The sequence below is a fragment of the Euprymna scolopes genome, chromosome 19, assembly GCF_053919585.1.
Source record: "Euprymna scolopes isolate OS-2025 chromosome 19, ASM5391958v1, whole genome shotgun sequence".
NCBI classification, from domain to species: Eukaryota; Metazoa; Mollusca; class Cephalopoda; order Sepiida; family Sepiolidae; genus Euprymna; species Euprymna scolopes.
In genome coordinates, this window is record NC_136500.1 from 55,438,515 (window position 1) to 55,455,329 (window position 16,815).

The following is a 16,815-nucleotide window of genomic DNA, read 5'->3' on the forward strand; positions in this document are numbered from 1 at the left end:
TAATATACGAAAGTATAGATTTATGCGTAAACTTTAAGTATTTACTTCAAAAATGCTCAATACGTAGGTAGAACTAGTTAGTAAGTTATAAAATGTATATGTCGATTAAGCTATACTGAATATTCAGCGTGTCATCCACTCTAGGATTCTTCAGGCTTTGCATAAGCCTGAAGAATCCTAGAGTGGATGACACGCTGAATATTCAGTGTAGCTTAATCGACATATACATTTTATAACTGACTATATATATATATATATATATAATATAAATATATATATAATATATATATATATATATATGCAGATGGGAAATACTAAATAATTAAGTCAACATACTAGTGAAAATAATGACACAAGCGCATCATCAAAGAACAAAGTTGGGCAAGTAACGGATATGCGCCAAATGACCGAAGGAGAAGTGGTTAGAAGTTATGCTTTCTCCCAAACTTTTTCGTGTCCAGCATCTCCACACCTATCCTGCCTCATGTACTCAATCCACTGCATACATCTATTTAGCCCTAGCTTTTTCCTTGCTTTATCTTCGACGCTCCCCAATACAAAATATGACGCTTCGCCTTATAAAGCTTATTTCACCGATGAATATGATCAAAGGAAGCAGCCGAAATATCTTGGTTCAGCAGTTTTAACGATGTGTCAGTACTTTTATTTTTAATAATATGTTAGTTTGCTTAACCACTATTTCAGAAACTAATTTTCCATATATATATATATATATATATATATATATATATATATATATATATATATATATATATATATGTGTGTGTGTGTGCCTTTCTGTCTGAGTATACGTATACATACATATATACATAACTTTCCATATATATGTATAACTAATTTCCCATGTATGTGTGTGTTAATATATATAAATATATATATATATATATATATATATATATATATATATATATATATATATATTTAGATGTATAGATAGATAGGTATCACTTTTTATGTTTCATTCATACGGCTGTTCCAAATTCGTCGGTCGATCCTGGCAGAGGAGACGAAACTGGGTCATCAAGATCCCCCGCTGATTGAGCGGAGATGCTCGACCCGCTGTTGAATCCTGGTGGTTTCTTCGGTGGAATAAGGTCTCCAATGCCGACGTTTCCTAGCGAGGAACAGCGTTTGTTTTTCTCGTCCTTCGGAGAAAACTGTGGAGACGAGTAAGTTGACAAACTCTGTTTAGAGTCAGCCTCGCTCGGTAGCGATGTGTAGGCGTACGGTTGGCCCTTTGATGGCGGTTTGTTGTAGATCGGGTCGTAGGCCGAATAAGACGCGTTATATACAAAATTAGGATTCTGGTTACTGCTGTAGATCTTGCCAAAAAGTGGGTCGCGACCGAGTGTGCAGCTCTTTAGCCGGTTGTTACCGTGGCCGCCAACGTTGTTGTTGATGTTGTTGTTATTATTATTGTTGCCGTTCATCTTACTCAAGTGGAACTGGTTGTCGTGGTTCACTGCCTCCACCACGACATGGTGCTCCTCGGCACCTCCCCCTTCGCCGTCTTCGTCATTATCGTTATTGTTATTGTTGTTGTTGTTGTTGATGTTGATGTTGTTGTGATGATGATGGTACTGCTGCCGGTTGCTGGCCAACTGTTGCTGCAGTTGGCGGTTATGATTCTTGTTCGGGTGTCGACGGTTCGAGGCGACAAAACGGGGGGAGCCAGTCTTAAATGAGGAATACGAACCGACGGCGGCGCGTGGGAACGTGGTGAGCGGCACCTCCCGCGCGTTGCCCCGTTGTTGATTCCCCCTGAGACTGAGGTGATGACTATTGTTGTTGTTATTGTTGTTGCTGCTGCTGTTGCTCTTTATACCATTGCAACTACCGGCACCGCCGCCGCTGCCCCCGGCGCTACCACCGGCACCACCGCCGCAGTTGCTGTTGTTGCCCTGGTGCGTCACATGCAAAGGTGTGCTCTGTTCATCCGACACGGGGCCAAGGAGCGGCGAGGCGGATTCTGACAGCCAAAAGGACGTGTTGTTCGGTTCCAAATCGGACTGGGAGTCGTTCATGTGGGTGGTCACCGTGCTGGGTGAGTAGAGTTGCGACACGTCCTCCGAGTCGACTGGATCAGACTTAAACGACACATAATTTCCCTCGTTGGCGACAGTTTCGTAGAGAGGATCCATCTCGCCAGTATCAATCTGGTCACTCGCTCGGCCCCTCATTTTCGCTTCCTGGCGACCCCCGGTGCCGTTCTTATCAAAGAAATCTTCTATGGTCAAACGGATCTTCTCTTGCCTCTTCCGCTGGTTCCTCATGTGCCGGAACACCAGTAGAATCGTTAGTAAGACGATGATCACTAGGACAACAACTGCGGCGAATATGATGGCCGCCTTAGCGCCGAATATCGAACTTTGTGATTCCATTTCAAGTGCCATTCTATTTGGATTATCCTCGTCAAGATTTAGGGTATAGGTTATTGAGTCAACCCCGATTGGGTTTTTCGCAAGACATTTATAAAACCCGGCATCTTCTTCAGTGAATCCCTTAATAAACAAAGCCAGACTTTTAATAACGTCCCCATACTCAACGATTTCATAATGCCCGTTACCGCTAGTAATTTTTTCCTCGTTTCGCAGCCACATTATATCAGCTGGAGGATCTGAATATAACTTGCAAGTTAGACTAACGTTATGGCCTTCTTGCAAAGTGAGTGACGTCCCGCTGGAGTACATCATCACTTTACATGCAAAATGGCGACTTGGGACGAGGGTAAAATATTTGTCCGTATTCGTATAGGGACCCGAACACATTGGTCGCTTTGTGTTGCTTTGCCAATGTATTTGCCGCTCTACAATCCAATCTCTCAACCAACGAATATGACAGTCACACAACCAGGGGTTGTTATACAATTCCAGGGAGACAAGATCCTGGCCGAAATTATGAAACACCATCTGTGACAGTGTTTTTACTGCATTGTTTTGTATGCTTATGTGTTGTAGATTGGTTAAAGTCGAGAGGGCATAGTCGTCAACGATGAATAAATGGTTTCCGTCGATTTTTAATTCGGCCAAATCGGGCAGGTCAGGGAAAGCTCCCTTGCCGATATGCTGGATGCTGTTAGCGCTGAGGATAAGCGTCTGCAGTGCCGGTAGGCTGCGCAGGGCCTCTGTAGGTACATCGGCGATCTTGTTGCCGTGGAGATCTAGCGTGATTACGCTTACCAATCCTGTAAAAGCGTTGGTGTGAATCTCCGCGATTGTGTTGTTCCGCAACAACAGCTTTCGAAGACTCTCATATTTGGCGAATTGCATGACGGGAGTGTCCAAGTGGATGCGGTTGTGATTTAAGTCCAGCGTCCATAAGTTGGCGCGTAAGTCCTGCGGAACTCGTTTGAGCCCGCCATTGCTGCAGTTGACAGCGTAGATGCCCATGTAGTCAACCTCAGTTAGACAAGCAGCGGCATCCGATGTCTTCGGCTTCAAAGATGAATTCGCTGACGCCTCCGGAGATGACGGCGACAAAGCTGTTAACAATGGGAGATTGCATAGAAGCAAAAAGGCGTAGAATACCAGGACAACTGGCATTCCGTCACGCTTCATGGATATTTGTCGTCCGGTTATCGATAAATTGATTGAAGTTTTTGTGAATCTCTTCGCTAATTTGGGAGCACCGGTTAATTGTTGTGAGCGCGATGCGGTATACGGGCATTGACATGTCCAAAATGAGTTAAACGTTTTCATTCCGCGTTTTAGCCAACCGCGGCTGTATTGAAGTTTTCTGATCATGTCAAACACGTAACAGTTTCCGGAATTTGGTCGTTGTTTTCTCCCTTTTTAGCTGCTATTTTGGAATAGATCCTCTTGGGTCTTGCGCCTGGTACCCCAAAACTTGGACTGCTACCAAACCACGTAGTCTTCGAGTATCAGCAGTATCGAACATAATCCATTCTTCATAAATTCATAGCTGAAAAGATAAGAATAAAAAAAAATAATTTACCCAATCTTTACAAAACGAAAGAACAACAACAACAACAACAACAACAACAGCATTTCATATAAGAATCGTAAACATATCGTATCTTTGTATTTCTCTGTTTGTGTCATATTATCTTTTTGTCTCCGATTTGATGCGCTTTCCGAAAGAGCGTCAGTGAAAGATAGGTTTGTAAAAGTAATTATAGCACGCGGGTTTCGGTAAAAAAAGTAAAAATGATATTAAAATATTTCAGTTGGATAAAAGTTTGAATATGATATAAAAGAAACAATATACAAAAATTGTAGTTGGTCTAAATAAAAGATATTTTTATAATAGCATTCAGAGAAATTACTTTGTACAGAAAAGATAAAAGCATTTGAATAATATGCATATAAAACCATTTGTTACGCATAGAAATACTTTAAATGAAATCAAATTTACTGGCAAAAAAATAGCACGCAAAAAAACAAAACAAAAAAAACAGTATATATACGCATTCATATGCAATCTCAATGTGTGTACTAAACTATTTTAACGCTCATATTATAGACAACGTTGCGATATCCACGGAGCAGAAATATAGACAGAATTCTGATTTTATTTCTATTGAAATTTAACCGACAGTTGTACACCTTTGGCGGGTGTTCGTGTGGACCGTGAATTGGCAGTGGAGTGTAATTAACCTCGAAGGGCAGATCTGAATTTCCCTTGATTATGTATCCCAGAATCAAATCATCTCACACCCTCCACTGCTCAAGTAAGTGTAATATTTGTTTTTGGGGACGCCGTTTGTGTATCGTTTTGTATATAAGCGTGGAGAATCCCGTCACAAATCTGGTTGGCAACTATTAAACACGCCCCCAGGCGTATGATGCCTTTTTAGAGATAGTTGTTTTTTGATTAGATGACCTACTCAAGGGGCCGCACCAAGTTTACGTATAGAGAACGGAAGAATCTGCTGTATAGCTTAGAACGGATTTCAAAATAAAATTTATAAATCATAATAAAATCTAAACATGATGCTAAATCTTTAATAGTGTAAAAAAAAAGAAACGTTTCATATATATTTGCTAAGTTCGGAAAAAAAAGTGGCTGGTGATGTAAACCCGGTAAGCATGTTTGTGTATTTCTATTGCATTTTTAGGATAAACTATGTGAAAATCAAACTTAAATGACAAATATTATTGACGTAATACGCGTGGGAATTGAAACTGGTAGGCTAATTCGATTGTCGCCCTTTAACTCTGATAACCGGAGAGCGACACAGCCACGTGATTTCCTGTTTCTTATATTTCTGTCTCTTTCTGGACCCTCAAGCAGTCAAGATGTAACAGAAACCGCTCCTGGTTGGTATCAGCCACCGACTAGCCCTTCAGCCTCTCATAAATCGCACGTAACGTTACTATTTTCTCAACCGACTCTTATTCTTTCTATCTATATCCTTAATATTTCTCATGTAAATTTATGTAAATAAATCTACATTCTTTCACTAATATATATATATATATATATCCGTATGTTTTCGTCATCATTATGCGACCTTTTGCTTTTCAATTACACTACCATTCAATTCATATAACTACACAATGGGGATGGGATCGTCTATAACATAACCAGATCATCTTGTCTCCTTCTACATACGCGTTAATTTCCTGGTGTTTATACACCATTGAATGGAAAATATTTTATCAGTTTAACCATGGTTAAACTATTAGTAACATCAAAGATAAGACATGTTAATATTGAATACATTCTCATGTGATGTCTAGTAATGCAATCGAGTAACTAAAAATGACTCTCGCCCATCGATAACATTCATAATCCTTGCTAAAATCCAACCATAATTTATACGAATAAACTTTGGTTATGCCTGACTTCAAGCTACCAAATTTGATTCATGAATCTACAGCAGTCTTTTTTTATCGCTGTACAATGAAACACGGTGACAAAAATTTGTGATGTAGAATCCGCTTTTCCCTCATCCTACTTTAACCTCCAGTCGTTTACCTGTAGGATTATTTTTAAAGACAACGCCTATCAAAGCAATCTATATCATGCGACTATTTCTATTTTGATGCCTGCCTGTTTATCTATCTGTCTGTTCAACTGTTTCTTGTAAACTACTTGCCGGTCTGGCTTCAATTTTGTATGCCGTTTGCTATGATAAGGTGCAGCGAACTATGTATTACTGCATCCGTTCGATTCACAAATGAGAATTAATAGGGATTAATCACAACAATACCACGTTTACTCAATAAATTTCCACGAAAACTACTGGGTCGATAAAGCTGAAATTTCGTATGACGTTTATGATATGGTGAAACAAACTTAGTAGCATGGTATCGGTTCCCTGTGTCGTTAAAGATTAAAAGAGATTATTATTTAATGTAAGAATAAGCACCATTTTAAACATATTTGACACTTTCTTTGTCATAAAGCACCAAATATCATTTAGCGGGATATAATTTTCCAGTTTTGAACAGACTGCAAAGTTCCGTTTACATTCTATATTGTAAGATAACGGATGCAAGGGATCATATCTAAGATTAATCACATGCAGATATGTTTGCAACTCAAAGCTGCAAACTTGGAGCATATAATTCAACGGAACAAAGACTGATAGACATTCATTACTAAGACGTGATGGAGACGTCTGGCATCGACTGAAGTTCATTTGTATTAATATGGTTGGATAGCAGATTTTTATTTTGCCAACAATTCTATGGAAGGGTGGACATTTTTGTGGGTCATCATCATCATCATCATCATCATCATCATCATCATCATCATCATCAGAGTTAACGTTTATTTTACATACCGACACGTGTTAGACGACTTCTGAACTAACCCGCCCCTATCCAGATCTTGATCCACCTCCTCTATCTCTATATTTCACACGCTCATCGTTATCAATTCCTAACATTTTTTTCTTGACCTCTCAGACTCTACTACGACAATTGTTCTGCATTCATTAATCCAAGAACGGTCATCCATTCTTTTAACGTGATCATAATATCGGCGTCTTCTGTGCTATAGACATCTATCTATAATGTCCAAATTTAATATTCCTCTAACGTAGGCGAATCTTGATATATCTGCAAGACTCAAGTTACGCATCCAACGTATCATTTCATAACAAATCTTTCCAAGCAACCCTATATCAAATTTCAACTTGGTAAGAGATTTACATTTCTCATACACATAAATACATACATACATACATACATACATAAATACATGCATATATACATACATACATACATACATACATGCATACATACAAATGTATTCCAATTTAGTATATACTAGTAGACTCCGTGGAAATAACGCGTTTTTTTCACTAAGTTAACTGTAAAATAGTTCTCAGCAAAGTATTGTAATTGTAGCAATTCACACATTAAAAAAAAGTTGGGTTTTTTTCGCTACACTAAATGTAATGCTAATATTTGACTAAAGAAAACGAATGTAAAAATTACAATATTCATTAATCCAATTAAAATTTCTAACAATGAATTATAATAACTGAGAATCTTAAACCAATTTCTCTATTTAGTATATTAAGCTTTCTATTATCTCGATAGGTTCTAATATAGAATCATCTTCATCTTAGTAATTTTAATTCATATATATATATATATATATATATATATATATATATAGTGCAAAATTTTGTTGAAAATTAAAAGATTCACGTTTACTTTTTATAACCGTTTATTTCCGGGATTTTTTCCATTACAGCTGTTTCGTTAGTGGGAAGGCAATTTTACGATTTATGTGTCCATGAAAATATCCCCACCAACTTCTTCAGATGTTTTTCCATTAGACTTTTACAACAAAAGGTATATTTTTAACATGCTGAATATCGTATTCAGATAAAGACTTCCAAAGTCATGCTTCCCCACTTCCGTCATCTTTTGATGTTACGAGGGGCGTGCAATAAGTAATGCTCCTGACCCACTTCCAGTTGTCTGATCTAACTTAAATTTTTCATGTGCAATGATTTATATCACTACGGGTTATGTCGCAAATTACAGCTCTGAACTAATTGTGGTTTCTGTTTTACAGGTGTTTGAACTGAGTCAGGTGTGAAATGGAGCCCGTTGAATGTCGAGCAGTGACCTGGTTTTTGAATTTGAAAGGATGCACACCACAGGAGACTTTTGATGAAATGAAAGAAACTTATTGTGATAATTCCCTATCATATGACTTTTAAAACGCTGGCATCGTGAATTCAAACATGGCTGGAAGTCTGTGGAAGCAGCTACCAGACCTGGTCGCCCCCTTCTACCATTGATGAGGCGTCTGTCCGCCAAGTTGAGGCTGCCATTTTGGAAGATCGGCGCATTACTATTGGCCAAATAGCCCAAGATGTCAAGATTAATACAGGGTCTGTGGAAACTATCATTCATGACCATTTGCATATGCATAAGGTGTCTGCCAGTTGTATTCTCAGGTTGCTCACACCATTCCAGAAGCGAGAACGCGTCGAGTGCTCGAGAATGAATTTGTAGATGTGCCAAGAAGATAAGCCAAAGTTTTTCAAAAGACTGATTACACAAGATGAAACATGAGTCCATCACTATGATCAAGAGACCAGTGGAAGCACTTGAACTCACCACCTTCAAAGAAGGCAAGGGTGCATCCCTCCGCTGGCAAGGTCATGCTCACAGTCTTCTGGGACCAGGACGGAGTAGTGATGAACGATTTCCTGGCAAAGGGTACGACCATTACAGAAGCCTATTATGCTTCACTTTTGAGGAAATTAAGGAAAGCTATCAAAATCAAGAGGCGGGGCAAGATCAGCAAAGGTACCCTCCTTCTGCAGGAAAACGCTCCGGTCCACAACTCGCATGTCGCCGGATCAGAAGCACGGCTGTGTGTTTATGAAAATCACCCCATCCTCCCTACTCTCCTGACCTTGCACCCTTTGACTTTCAGCTCTTCCAAGCCATGAAGTTGTTTTTTAAAGGAAAGCGTTTCCCAGATGATGCAGCCTTGATTTCTGAAGTCACATCATGGTTGGAGGACCAACCTGGGGTGTTCCACAAAAACGGTCTCCAGAGCTGCATCAAACGATCGGAGAAATGCATAACTCTGGGTGGTTCCTATGTAGAGAAAGACTAATAACTGTGACAAGTTTCGTTGCTCTACTGCTATGGGAAGTGGGTCAGGGGCATTACTTATTGCACGCACCTCGCATGTGGAGATAGTTTTCCGTTTTAACCCGTAGTTTCGTATTTTTATTTTTCATTTATTTTTTATTTATTTTTTATGGACATTCAATAGTGTCCCAGCAGTTACAATCTTTTACATTGTTAGATTCATTTTCTGTCCTATCTCTATTTTTCAAACATTTGTTTAATTTTGTGTTATTTGAGCCAATTATGGTGTTTGTTAAATTAGAAGACGTTGAGAAGGATAGCTTAAAAGTGTTTTTGGTAATTATCTTACTTAGTTTACTACCTCAAATAACACAAAATTGGACACATTTTTGAAAAATAGAGATAGGACAGAAAATGAATCTAACAACGTAAAAGATTGTAACTGCCGGGACCCTACTGAATGTCCAATGGGGGGAACTGTTTAACTTCAAACGTAGTATACAAATGTGAAGTTATAACAAGTAAGGAAACTAAAGTATATCTGGGGAGCACCGGAACTTGCTTTAAGGACAGATATAGGAATCACCTTGCATCGTTTAAAAATGAAACTGAGAAAGAAAATAACACCACAACTAATGAAAACAACAACAATGTGGATAAAAATGAAAACAACAACAGAAAGGATCATAACAATAGTGACAATTACAACCACTATAACGAAAATAGAAACAGAACCAATAGTAATGACGAAAACAACTGGAAAAAACAAAAAATACCCCCCCAAAACTCAATCACTTTAGCAGTGTGGATTAAGGAATTAAAGAAAAATAAAACTGAATATAAATTAAGATGGTTAATAATTGATAAGGGGGAAAATATAAACCGAGCAAATCGAACAGATGCAACTTATGTATATTAGAAGCATACCATATACTAATATCAAAAGAAAAAATATTAAACAAACGACTAGACGTAATACACGGATGTTTGCACAGAAATAGATACTTATGCAAACACCGAGCAAAAAAGGAATATTAAAATAAATACGCGTAAATATAGAAATAAAATTATGAGATAATTGGAAAAAACAAATAGGCAAAAAAAGGAAATTAAAACAAAACTAAATAATAAATAAATAAAAAATAGATAAAAAATAGAAATACGAAACTACGGGTTAAAACGGAAAACTATCTTCACATAACATGAAAAGATGGCGGAAGAGAGGAAGAATGACTTTGGAAGTCTTTAACCGAATACGACGTTCAGTATGTTAAAAATATACCTTTTATTGTAAAAATATAATGGAAAAAACATCTGAAGAAGTTGGTGAGGGACATGATATTTTTAATGGCACATAAATCGTAAAATTGCCTTCCCACTAACGAAACAGCTGTAATGGAAAAATCAAGGAAATAAACGGTTATGAAAAAGAAAACGTGAGTCTTTGAATTTTCAACAAAATTTTACATTATATATGCTCTGCACGTATTAAAGAGATACATTGAGCTTCACTCAAAATTAACGGTGACTGGTTTTTAAAATAACAATCTAGACCCGTTAAACGAAAACGGTATACATTGATATTAACAATATTTCAAAAGCAAACATATATATATATATATATATATATATATATATGTATATATATATATATTACAATTCCATTAACTATACCAACCAGAAAACTAAACATGGTAAAATAATTTGCTAAATGTTTTCGAAATTGTTTTAAAATAAATTTAATCGACGACAGAATTATATTTATGAAGTCTTTGAAAACAATTCATTTCATAATTGGTAAAATCTAACTCAAACAGAAACATCAAACATTTCTCAATTATTTTTTTTAAAAATTCAATCTATTTATTTTAATGGTAATGATATTTTTTTCGATAGCGGCATTTTATTCGCGAGCTTTTGCTGTCGTATATCGGAGATTATGAGGAGCTTGTTCTGCTTCCCGCGCGCGGTTTTGGTTAAAAGAAGCCGTTTTACATGTTAATTCCACTGAGGAAAGCTAGATGACCGGAAGATTGCATGGCTATTTTAATTCCTGGTCTTATAAAGCCCGAGCCTTCCATTATTGATATTTTGCATCAAGCTAATTAAAGTGGAATATTACATCATTGCGCATCAAAGCTAAACACCAATGACGGCGGCTCTCATCAGCTTAATGGACGCTTCTTTGTGCATGAGTGGCATTAATTGCAAAAACAGAGAAAAGGCGAGAAAGTATGACTAAAAAAGAGTGAGTGAAATATAAAGAGAGAGAGAGGAAGGTCTATTTGAATTCGTGTACACAAAACGATAAGACACTTGCAAATTAAAGCATTTAGACTTACATGAGAAAACCGTGTTGTAATATACAAAGAATTAGAATTATACTCGTCCCAGGACAAGTAAAGTAAACTTCAGAAAGGAATAGTTTTGCATCATCTTTTTTTTAATTAAGACTAAAATCATTATGTTTCCAATTTTTTAGATGTGGATTTACAAGGTGCCTTGCATAAGTTTCCAGACTATTTTTGTACATGCATTTAAAATTGTCATAGACTCTTGAAAATTCAGTCGGGTTATTGCTATACATTTTATCACTAATTTTTATGATTTCAGGTTCAATTGAACAACTACTGCAGGAATTGAAAGACAGCCATAATTCATGATTGTCAGAGCTAATGAATTTCAAACATGCAATCTAGATGTGAAGACAATTTAGAAAAACTAGACCCAATAAAATTCTGTTCCAAACTTGGCAAAATGCCAAAGAAACGCGTGAAATACGTCAGACTGCTTTTCGAACGCCGAGAATCAGTTTTTGAGTGGCATGACATACAAGAAAACCAAGGAGTCTGTGAAGGATGATGATAGGTTTGGGAGGAGTAAGAAAGCCAGAACACCAGAGTTTATTGGACAAATAAAGAATTTCATGGAGAAGGACCGTCGTGCGCCTATAGAGACAATAAGTGCACAGTTTGGAAACTGTACACACAATTATTCGTAGGAAATTGAAGAAGCGGAAGATTTGTGCAAATTTGTCCCAAGGGTGCCTAGAGAAGGTTGGAACTATTTGACCGAGATGGGTATTAAGACAGTTCTTCACCCTTTAGTCCGGACCTATACAAAAGTTTATGTTGTGCGACTTAACTAATCTCGGTTTTAAAATCTATGATATTTCTTTACTTAAAAATGGTCAGAATTTATTAAGGTCAGATGCCACTCAAGGTTAAGAGTTAATGGGATGGAATGGTTGTCAGGATTAAGTTCGTGTATTTGTTAGGCCGTTTCTTGCTAGGAATATGCTGACATCGGCCATGAAGGCGAACAATTTTTAATCTGCAGGGAAACAATCTTGTGATAACGCGTTCTACAAACGGGAAACCCTGTTTGATAAAGCTATGTGTGTATTAACTTCGCTTGACGCTAAACACATTGAGAAATTTCGCCTGGTGCTAAAAACATCGAGGAGGAAACGGATATCTTTCTGCGTTGTGGTAGAGAGACGAGTTCTCGCTTTGAATGTCTAGCAAGGAGTATAAAAGATATGGGGCCCAGCGAAGTTCATTATGCGGCTCCAAATACTGAGTTGTTTATGATGACAGCTTTTAGTAAAAAAACCCCAAAAAACATTCCTGATAAGTTTCCAAAATCAAATTATTGTACCGCCCATTATGATATACAAGATAGTAAATAAATAGTTCAAACTAATAAAATGCAATTGTTTTATTGAACTATGTAGATATTGTTATTTAGTAATAACTTCGATCATCAGCGAGTAATTTTTCTGGTTGGAAAAAGTATTTTTTGAAAGGAACGAAATCAAATTACATTTATTATTTATAAGGAACTTGATGAAATAAAGAACAACAAAAACTCGTTTACTTAGAAACAGATATTGATTTGTTTGCTGCCAAGCTATAACAATCTAACTTCGATAAATCAACCGACTTAATTTGATGTACTAGGACGAATATTCATCGCATTGTTATCAGAATTAAGGAGGCAAACTCTACCCCCACCCACCTTACTCGGATGGTCGAGTTCATGTAAGTTCCATGAAGATAATATCATAACTTTTAAACATTTATTATAAAACGCCAATTATTTATTTCTATTTGAATACCAATGCGATTTTTTCTTTTTATAACTCGGAAATCGTTTGGGAAAAAACTTTTAATAATAAAACGTTTGATTTTTACAAAAATGAATAAAGAGTAATTGAAAACAAATCAAATCAGCATGAACCTCCAACCACCAAAACATTAAAGCGTCACACGAGGTTCTTTTAATATATGCAAACTCCAGCAATTATTCTTTCTATCTTGGTCACCGGCACAGATATTACATTCATTTGTAAAAACAATAAAGCGTACAATTTTACAAATAAGGCACAAGGACCTAAAAGCGGGAGCGAGGACAATTTTTTTCTTCTGTATTAAATTAAAAATGACACTGTTCCTTTCTATCTTTTGCATTTTGTCTATTATTATCCAAAATTTTATCCATTATTATCCAAAATTTTATCCATTATTATCCAAAAATTTTGTCCATTATTATTCAAAATTTTGTCCATTATTTTCCAAAAATGTTGTCCATTAATATCCAAAAATTTCATCAATTATTATCCAAAATTTCTGTAGATACACGACCTTAATATTAGTTAAATTTGATTTAAATCAAATCTTGTTTTAAAATAATATTCTGCTGAAAATTGGAGCGGGAGTGGTGACCAAAAAACAAACAAACAAAAAACAAATAAACAAAAAACCCCATGCATGAAAAAGTAACAAAATAAAATAAAATAAAAAAAAAGTGAAAAAAGTAAAAAAAAAAAAATTAGGAAGAACACTTTCCGCGAAGTTGTCTCGTACTCAATTTGCAGGCCCCATGGCGTTGCCCGGTCGAAATATACGCATAAATTTAATATTTTAATTAATGCAGATTTCATATCTATATAATTTTAAAACTCAAATGACCTTGTAACGGGTGTTGTAACCCAACATCCGGTTTACGGCTTCCGGTTGCGCATGCGTACATAAACAAATAATCAATGTGACAATAAAACGTATTGTTTTACTGTGTACGCTTTCAGCGTCCCAATTGTTTTTTCGCGTTTAAATTATCCAAATAAACAATTGTTAATACTTTCAGCATTTTTTACATCATTCATTTCCATATTACGTGTAAGTTATTTTAACGCAATTTTCTTACAAATAAATCTACTTTAACCCGTTGACAACCATAAGAGCATTTTACAACGGCGATTTACCCACCGCCTTCATTTTTTACACACCTTTCTTAAAAAACATGAATACATGTTCTACTACACTACCAACATAGATAAATAAACTCCGAAAATATGTTCTTTTTTAATTTGCGTTACAAATAAATAATCAACGCGACAATAAAACGTATTATTTTACTGTGTACGTTTTCAACATCTCAGTTTTTGTTCTTTTTATAGCGTTTAGATTAAAAGATATATCAAAATTTGAATTCAACTTTAAGTATTATGGTATCTGTTCGGTGTACATTTACCTATAAGTATGGCAAACCAGTAATTCAATGGCTGTAAGTTTTTTTCAAAAATGAACAATTATAAACAGAACGACTCATAGAAATCTATCTATATTCTTTTTTCATTTTAATATACTTTCATAGAAATGTTTCTCTTATGTCACAAAAACTATTTTCTTTACGTCACAAGTGTCACGCTCATATCTTAATTCCATAGCTAATATAACATACTGACCCAAACATGTCACAGGTAGTCAAGTTTATTATAAACTGAAATACCGTATGTACTAAACACAACGTTAAATTCCTTTCAAAAATGAAGTAAAAAATAAAACAAACAAAAACAAACGAAAATTAATTGAGATGTGCATGCGAGTATAATATTTTATTTAATCAGTTCACTTCTTGTAAGTAAAAAAAAAAAATACTCGAGCTGAGATCGAAACCAAAACTTTAAGTGAATCAAGTAAGATAACCATTAGGCCAGCTTGATATGATCTTTAAAAAGTGTTTTCAAACTTACTTATTCATAACATATCTGTAATGTGAACCATTAACGCATGCGCATTCCTGAAACAAACAGATAAAAATCTGATAACTCCCCGCTTGATTTGATCCCTTAGCAATTTTACAGATAAAACCCGATTAAAACGTTCTCCACATATCTGAATACTCTATATACTAAACTTCAAGTCTATAGATCAAAAGTTCGTTGAGTACATAGGTTGAAAAGTGTCCTCACACACATACACATGCATGCTCACTTATATACATAGATTTAGTGTTTTATATTATTTTGAAATGAAAAAAAAACACACAACTGGTGGAGCAAATTTCCGTATGAATGTATAGACAATTTCATGTTTAAGTAAAATCGTCTATATATGCATACTTTTGATTGTATAAAAAATAAGGCTTAGGTTTTAAAAAGTAAAAAAAATATTAACATAACATAACCGTTAGTGAGAATATCCACTAAATAAATGAAAGCATTTTCTGGCGTCAGTCTGATTTTGCTTTGGGCAGGTTAATAGCTAAATTTACAGGTTTTGACTTGTAATCACGCAGAGGTGAGTGGCACGAGGCAGAGAGAAATAAAACAAACAAAAAACAAAGATGGCGCCTAATAAAAATAATGGCGGCTAATTCCCTTGAGCAAATGAGAATGGAAAAAACAAATACAACGAAAACAAAACAGTAAGAGCATGATTTAAAAAAAAAATTGTCGCCATTTTTGAAGTAATGATTTCAAGTTAACTATGAGCTGGTGATCAAATGGTGACGTAATGTCTAGAAAACAGGAAGATATAATAGGGAAAGGGACATGAGACGAGGAGGGATGGAAACAGTAGATATCTTGATGACAGAAAACGACAAAGAAAGAGGAAAGAAAAAAATAGAAGCCTATGCAGACACTGCAAAAGACGTAGAAGAAACGAAGAATGGCGAAGACAGAAACAGAAAATAGAAATTAGAGTAAGGAATTAGGGTTAGGGTTGGGCAGAAGAAAAAGTAGGAAAAGAAAAGGGTGGAAAAGAAACGAAGAAAGGTGAAGATATACATAGCAAAAAAAATGTAAGCTGAAATATAAGTACATATAAAAACAAGAAGAGAATGAACAAGAAAATAGAAAAAGCGATATTGTGACACAATGATGTTACTCCCACTTTGGAGGAGCTGGGGGCTTATAAATTAATAAACCTTGTGCCTAAATTGCTCTGTACTTGTGAAGTGAAAACGTGTCATGCAGGTGCTTTCTGATTTCGAAAATGTTAGAACATATCAACCAGATTTGACTGACAAGTGTTTATGAATATTGTGGCGGTGTCCATATCATTCGAGAAAGGTCAGGCTTACATGCGGGTAGCTAAATTTGAAAAAAAAAACAACAAAACATTACGTTAAAACCCATATTTCTCTCTATCTCTCTCGTTATCTCTCTCTCTCTATTTCTTTCGTTATCTCTCTCTCTCTATTTCTCTCTTTTACTCCCTTTCTTTCTCTTTCTATGAGGAAAGAGAGAATTGAATATGCTTGTATCGTTTTAACCAGTTGAAGCTTGGATTCTGGACGCAACGGACGCGACATAGCAGTTTAGCTGCATGCGTCTGGTTTCAACTGGTCTTTATTTAAATATGCTCCGCCAGTGTTAAACGTAAAATAAATTATAAATTTTTATAAAAATGCATTTGTTTGATATTTTTGTACAAGCAGTAAATTTCAGCATGTGATCCCTGCCATTAAT

At 35.9% G+C, this 16,815-nt stretch overlaps 1 protein-coding gene across 1 annotated transcript in view; it reads right to left on the reverse strand.

Moving 5' to 3' along the window:
- Window positions 1-964: 964 nt before the first annotated feature.
- Window positions 965-16,815, reverse strand: part of LOC145240131 (uncharacterized) — a 362,100-nt gene continuing 346,249 nt past the window's right edge. The window contains exon 3 of the mRNA XM_080103741.1: window positions 965-3,942. Coding sequence (XP_079959867.1) covers window positions 984-3,764 — 2,781 coding nt within the window. The 5' untranslated portion in view covers window positions 3,765-3,942 and the 3' untranslated portion in view covers window positions 965-983. The remainder of the gene's footprint in view (window positions 3,943-16,815) is intronic.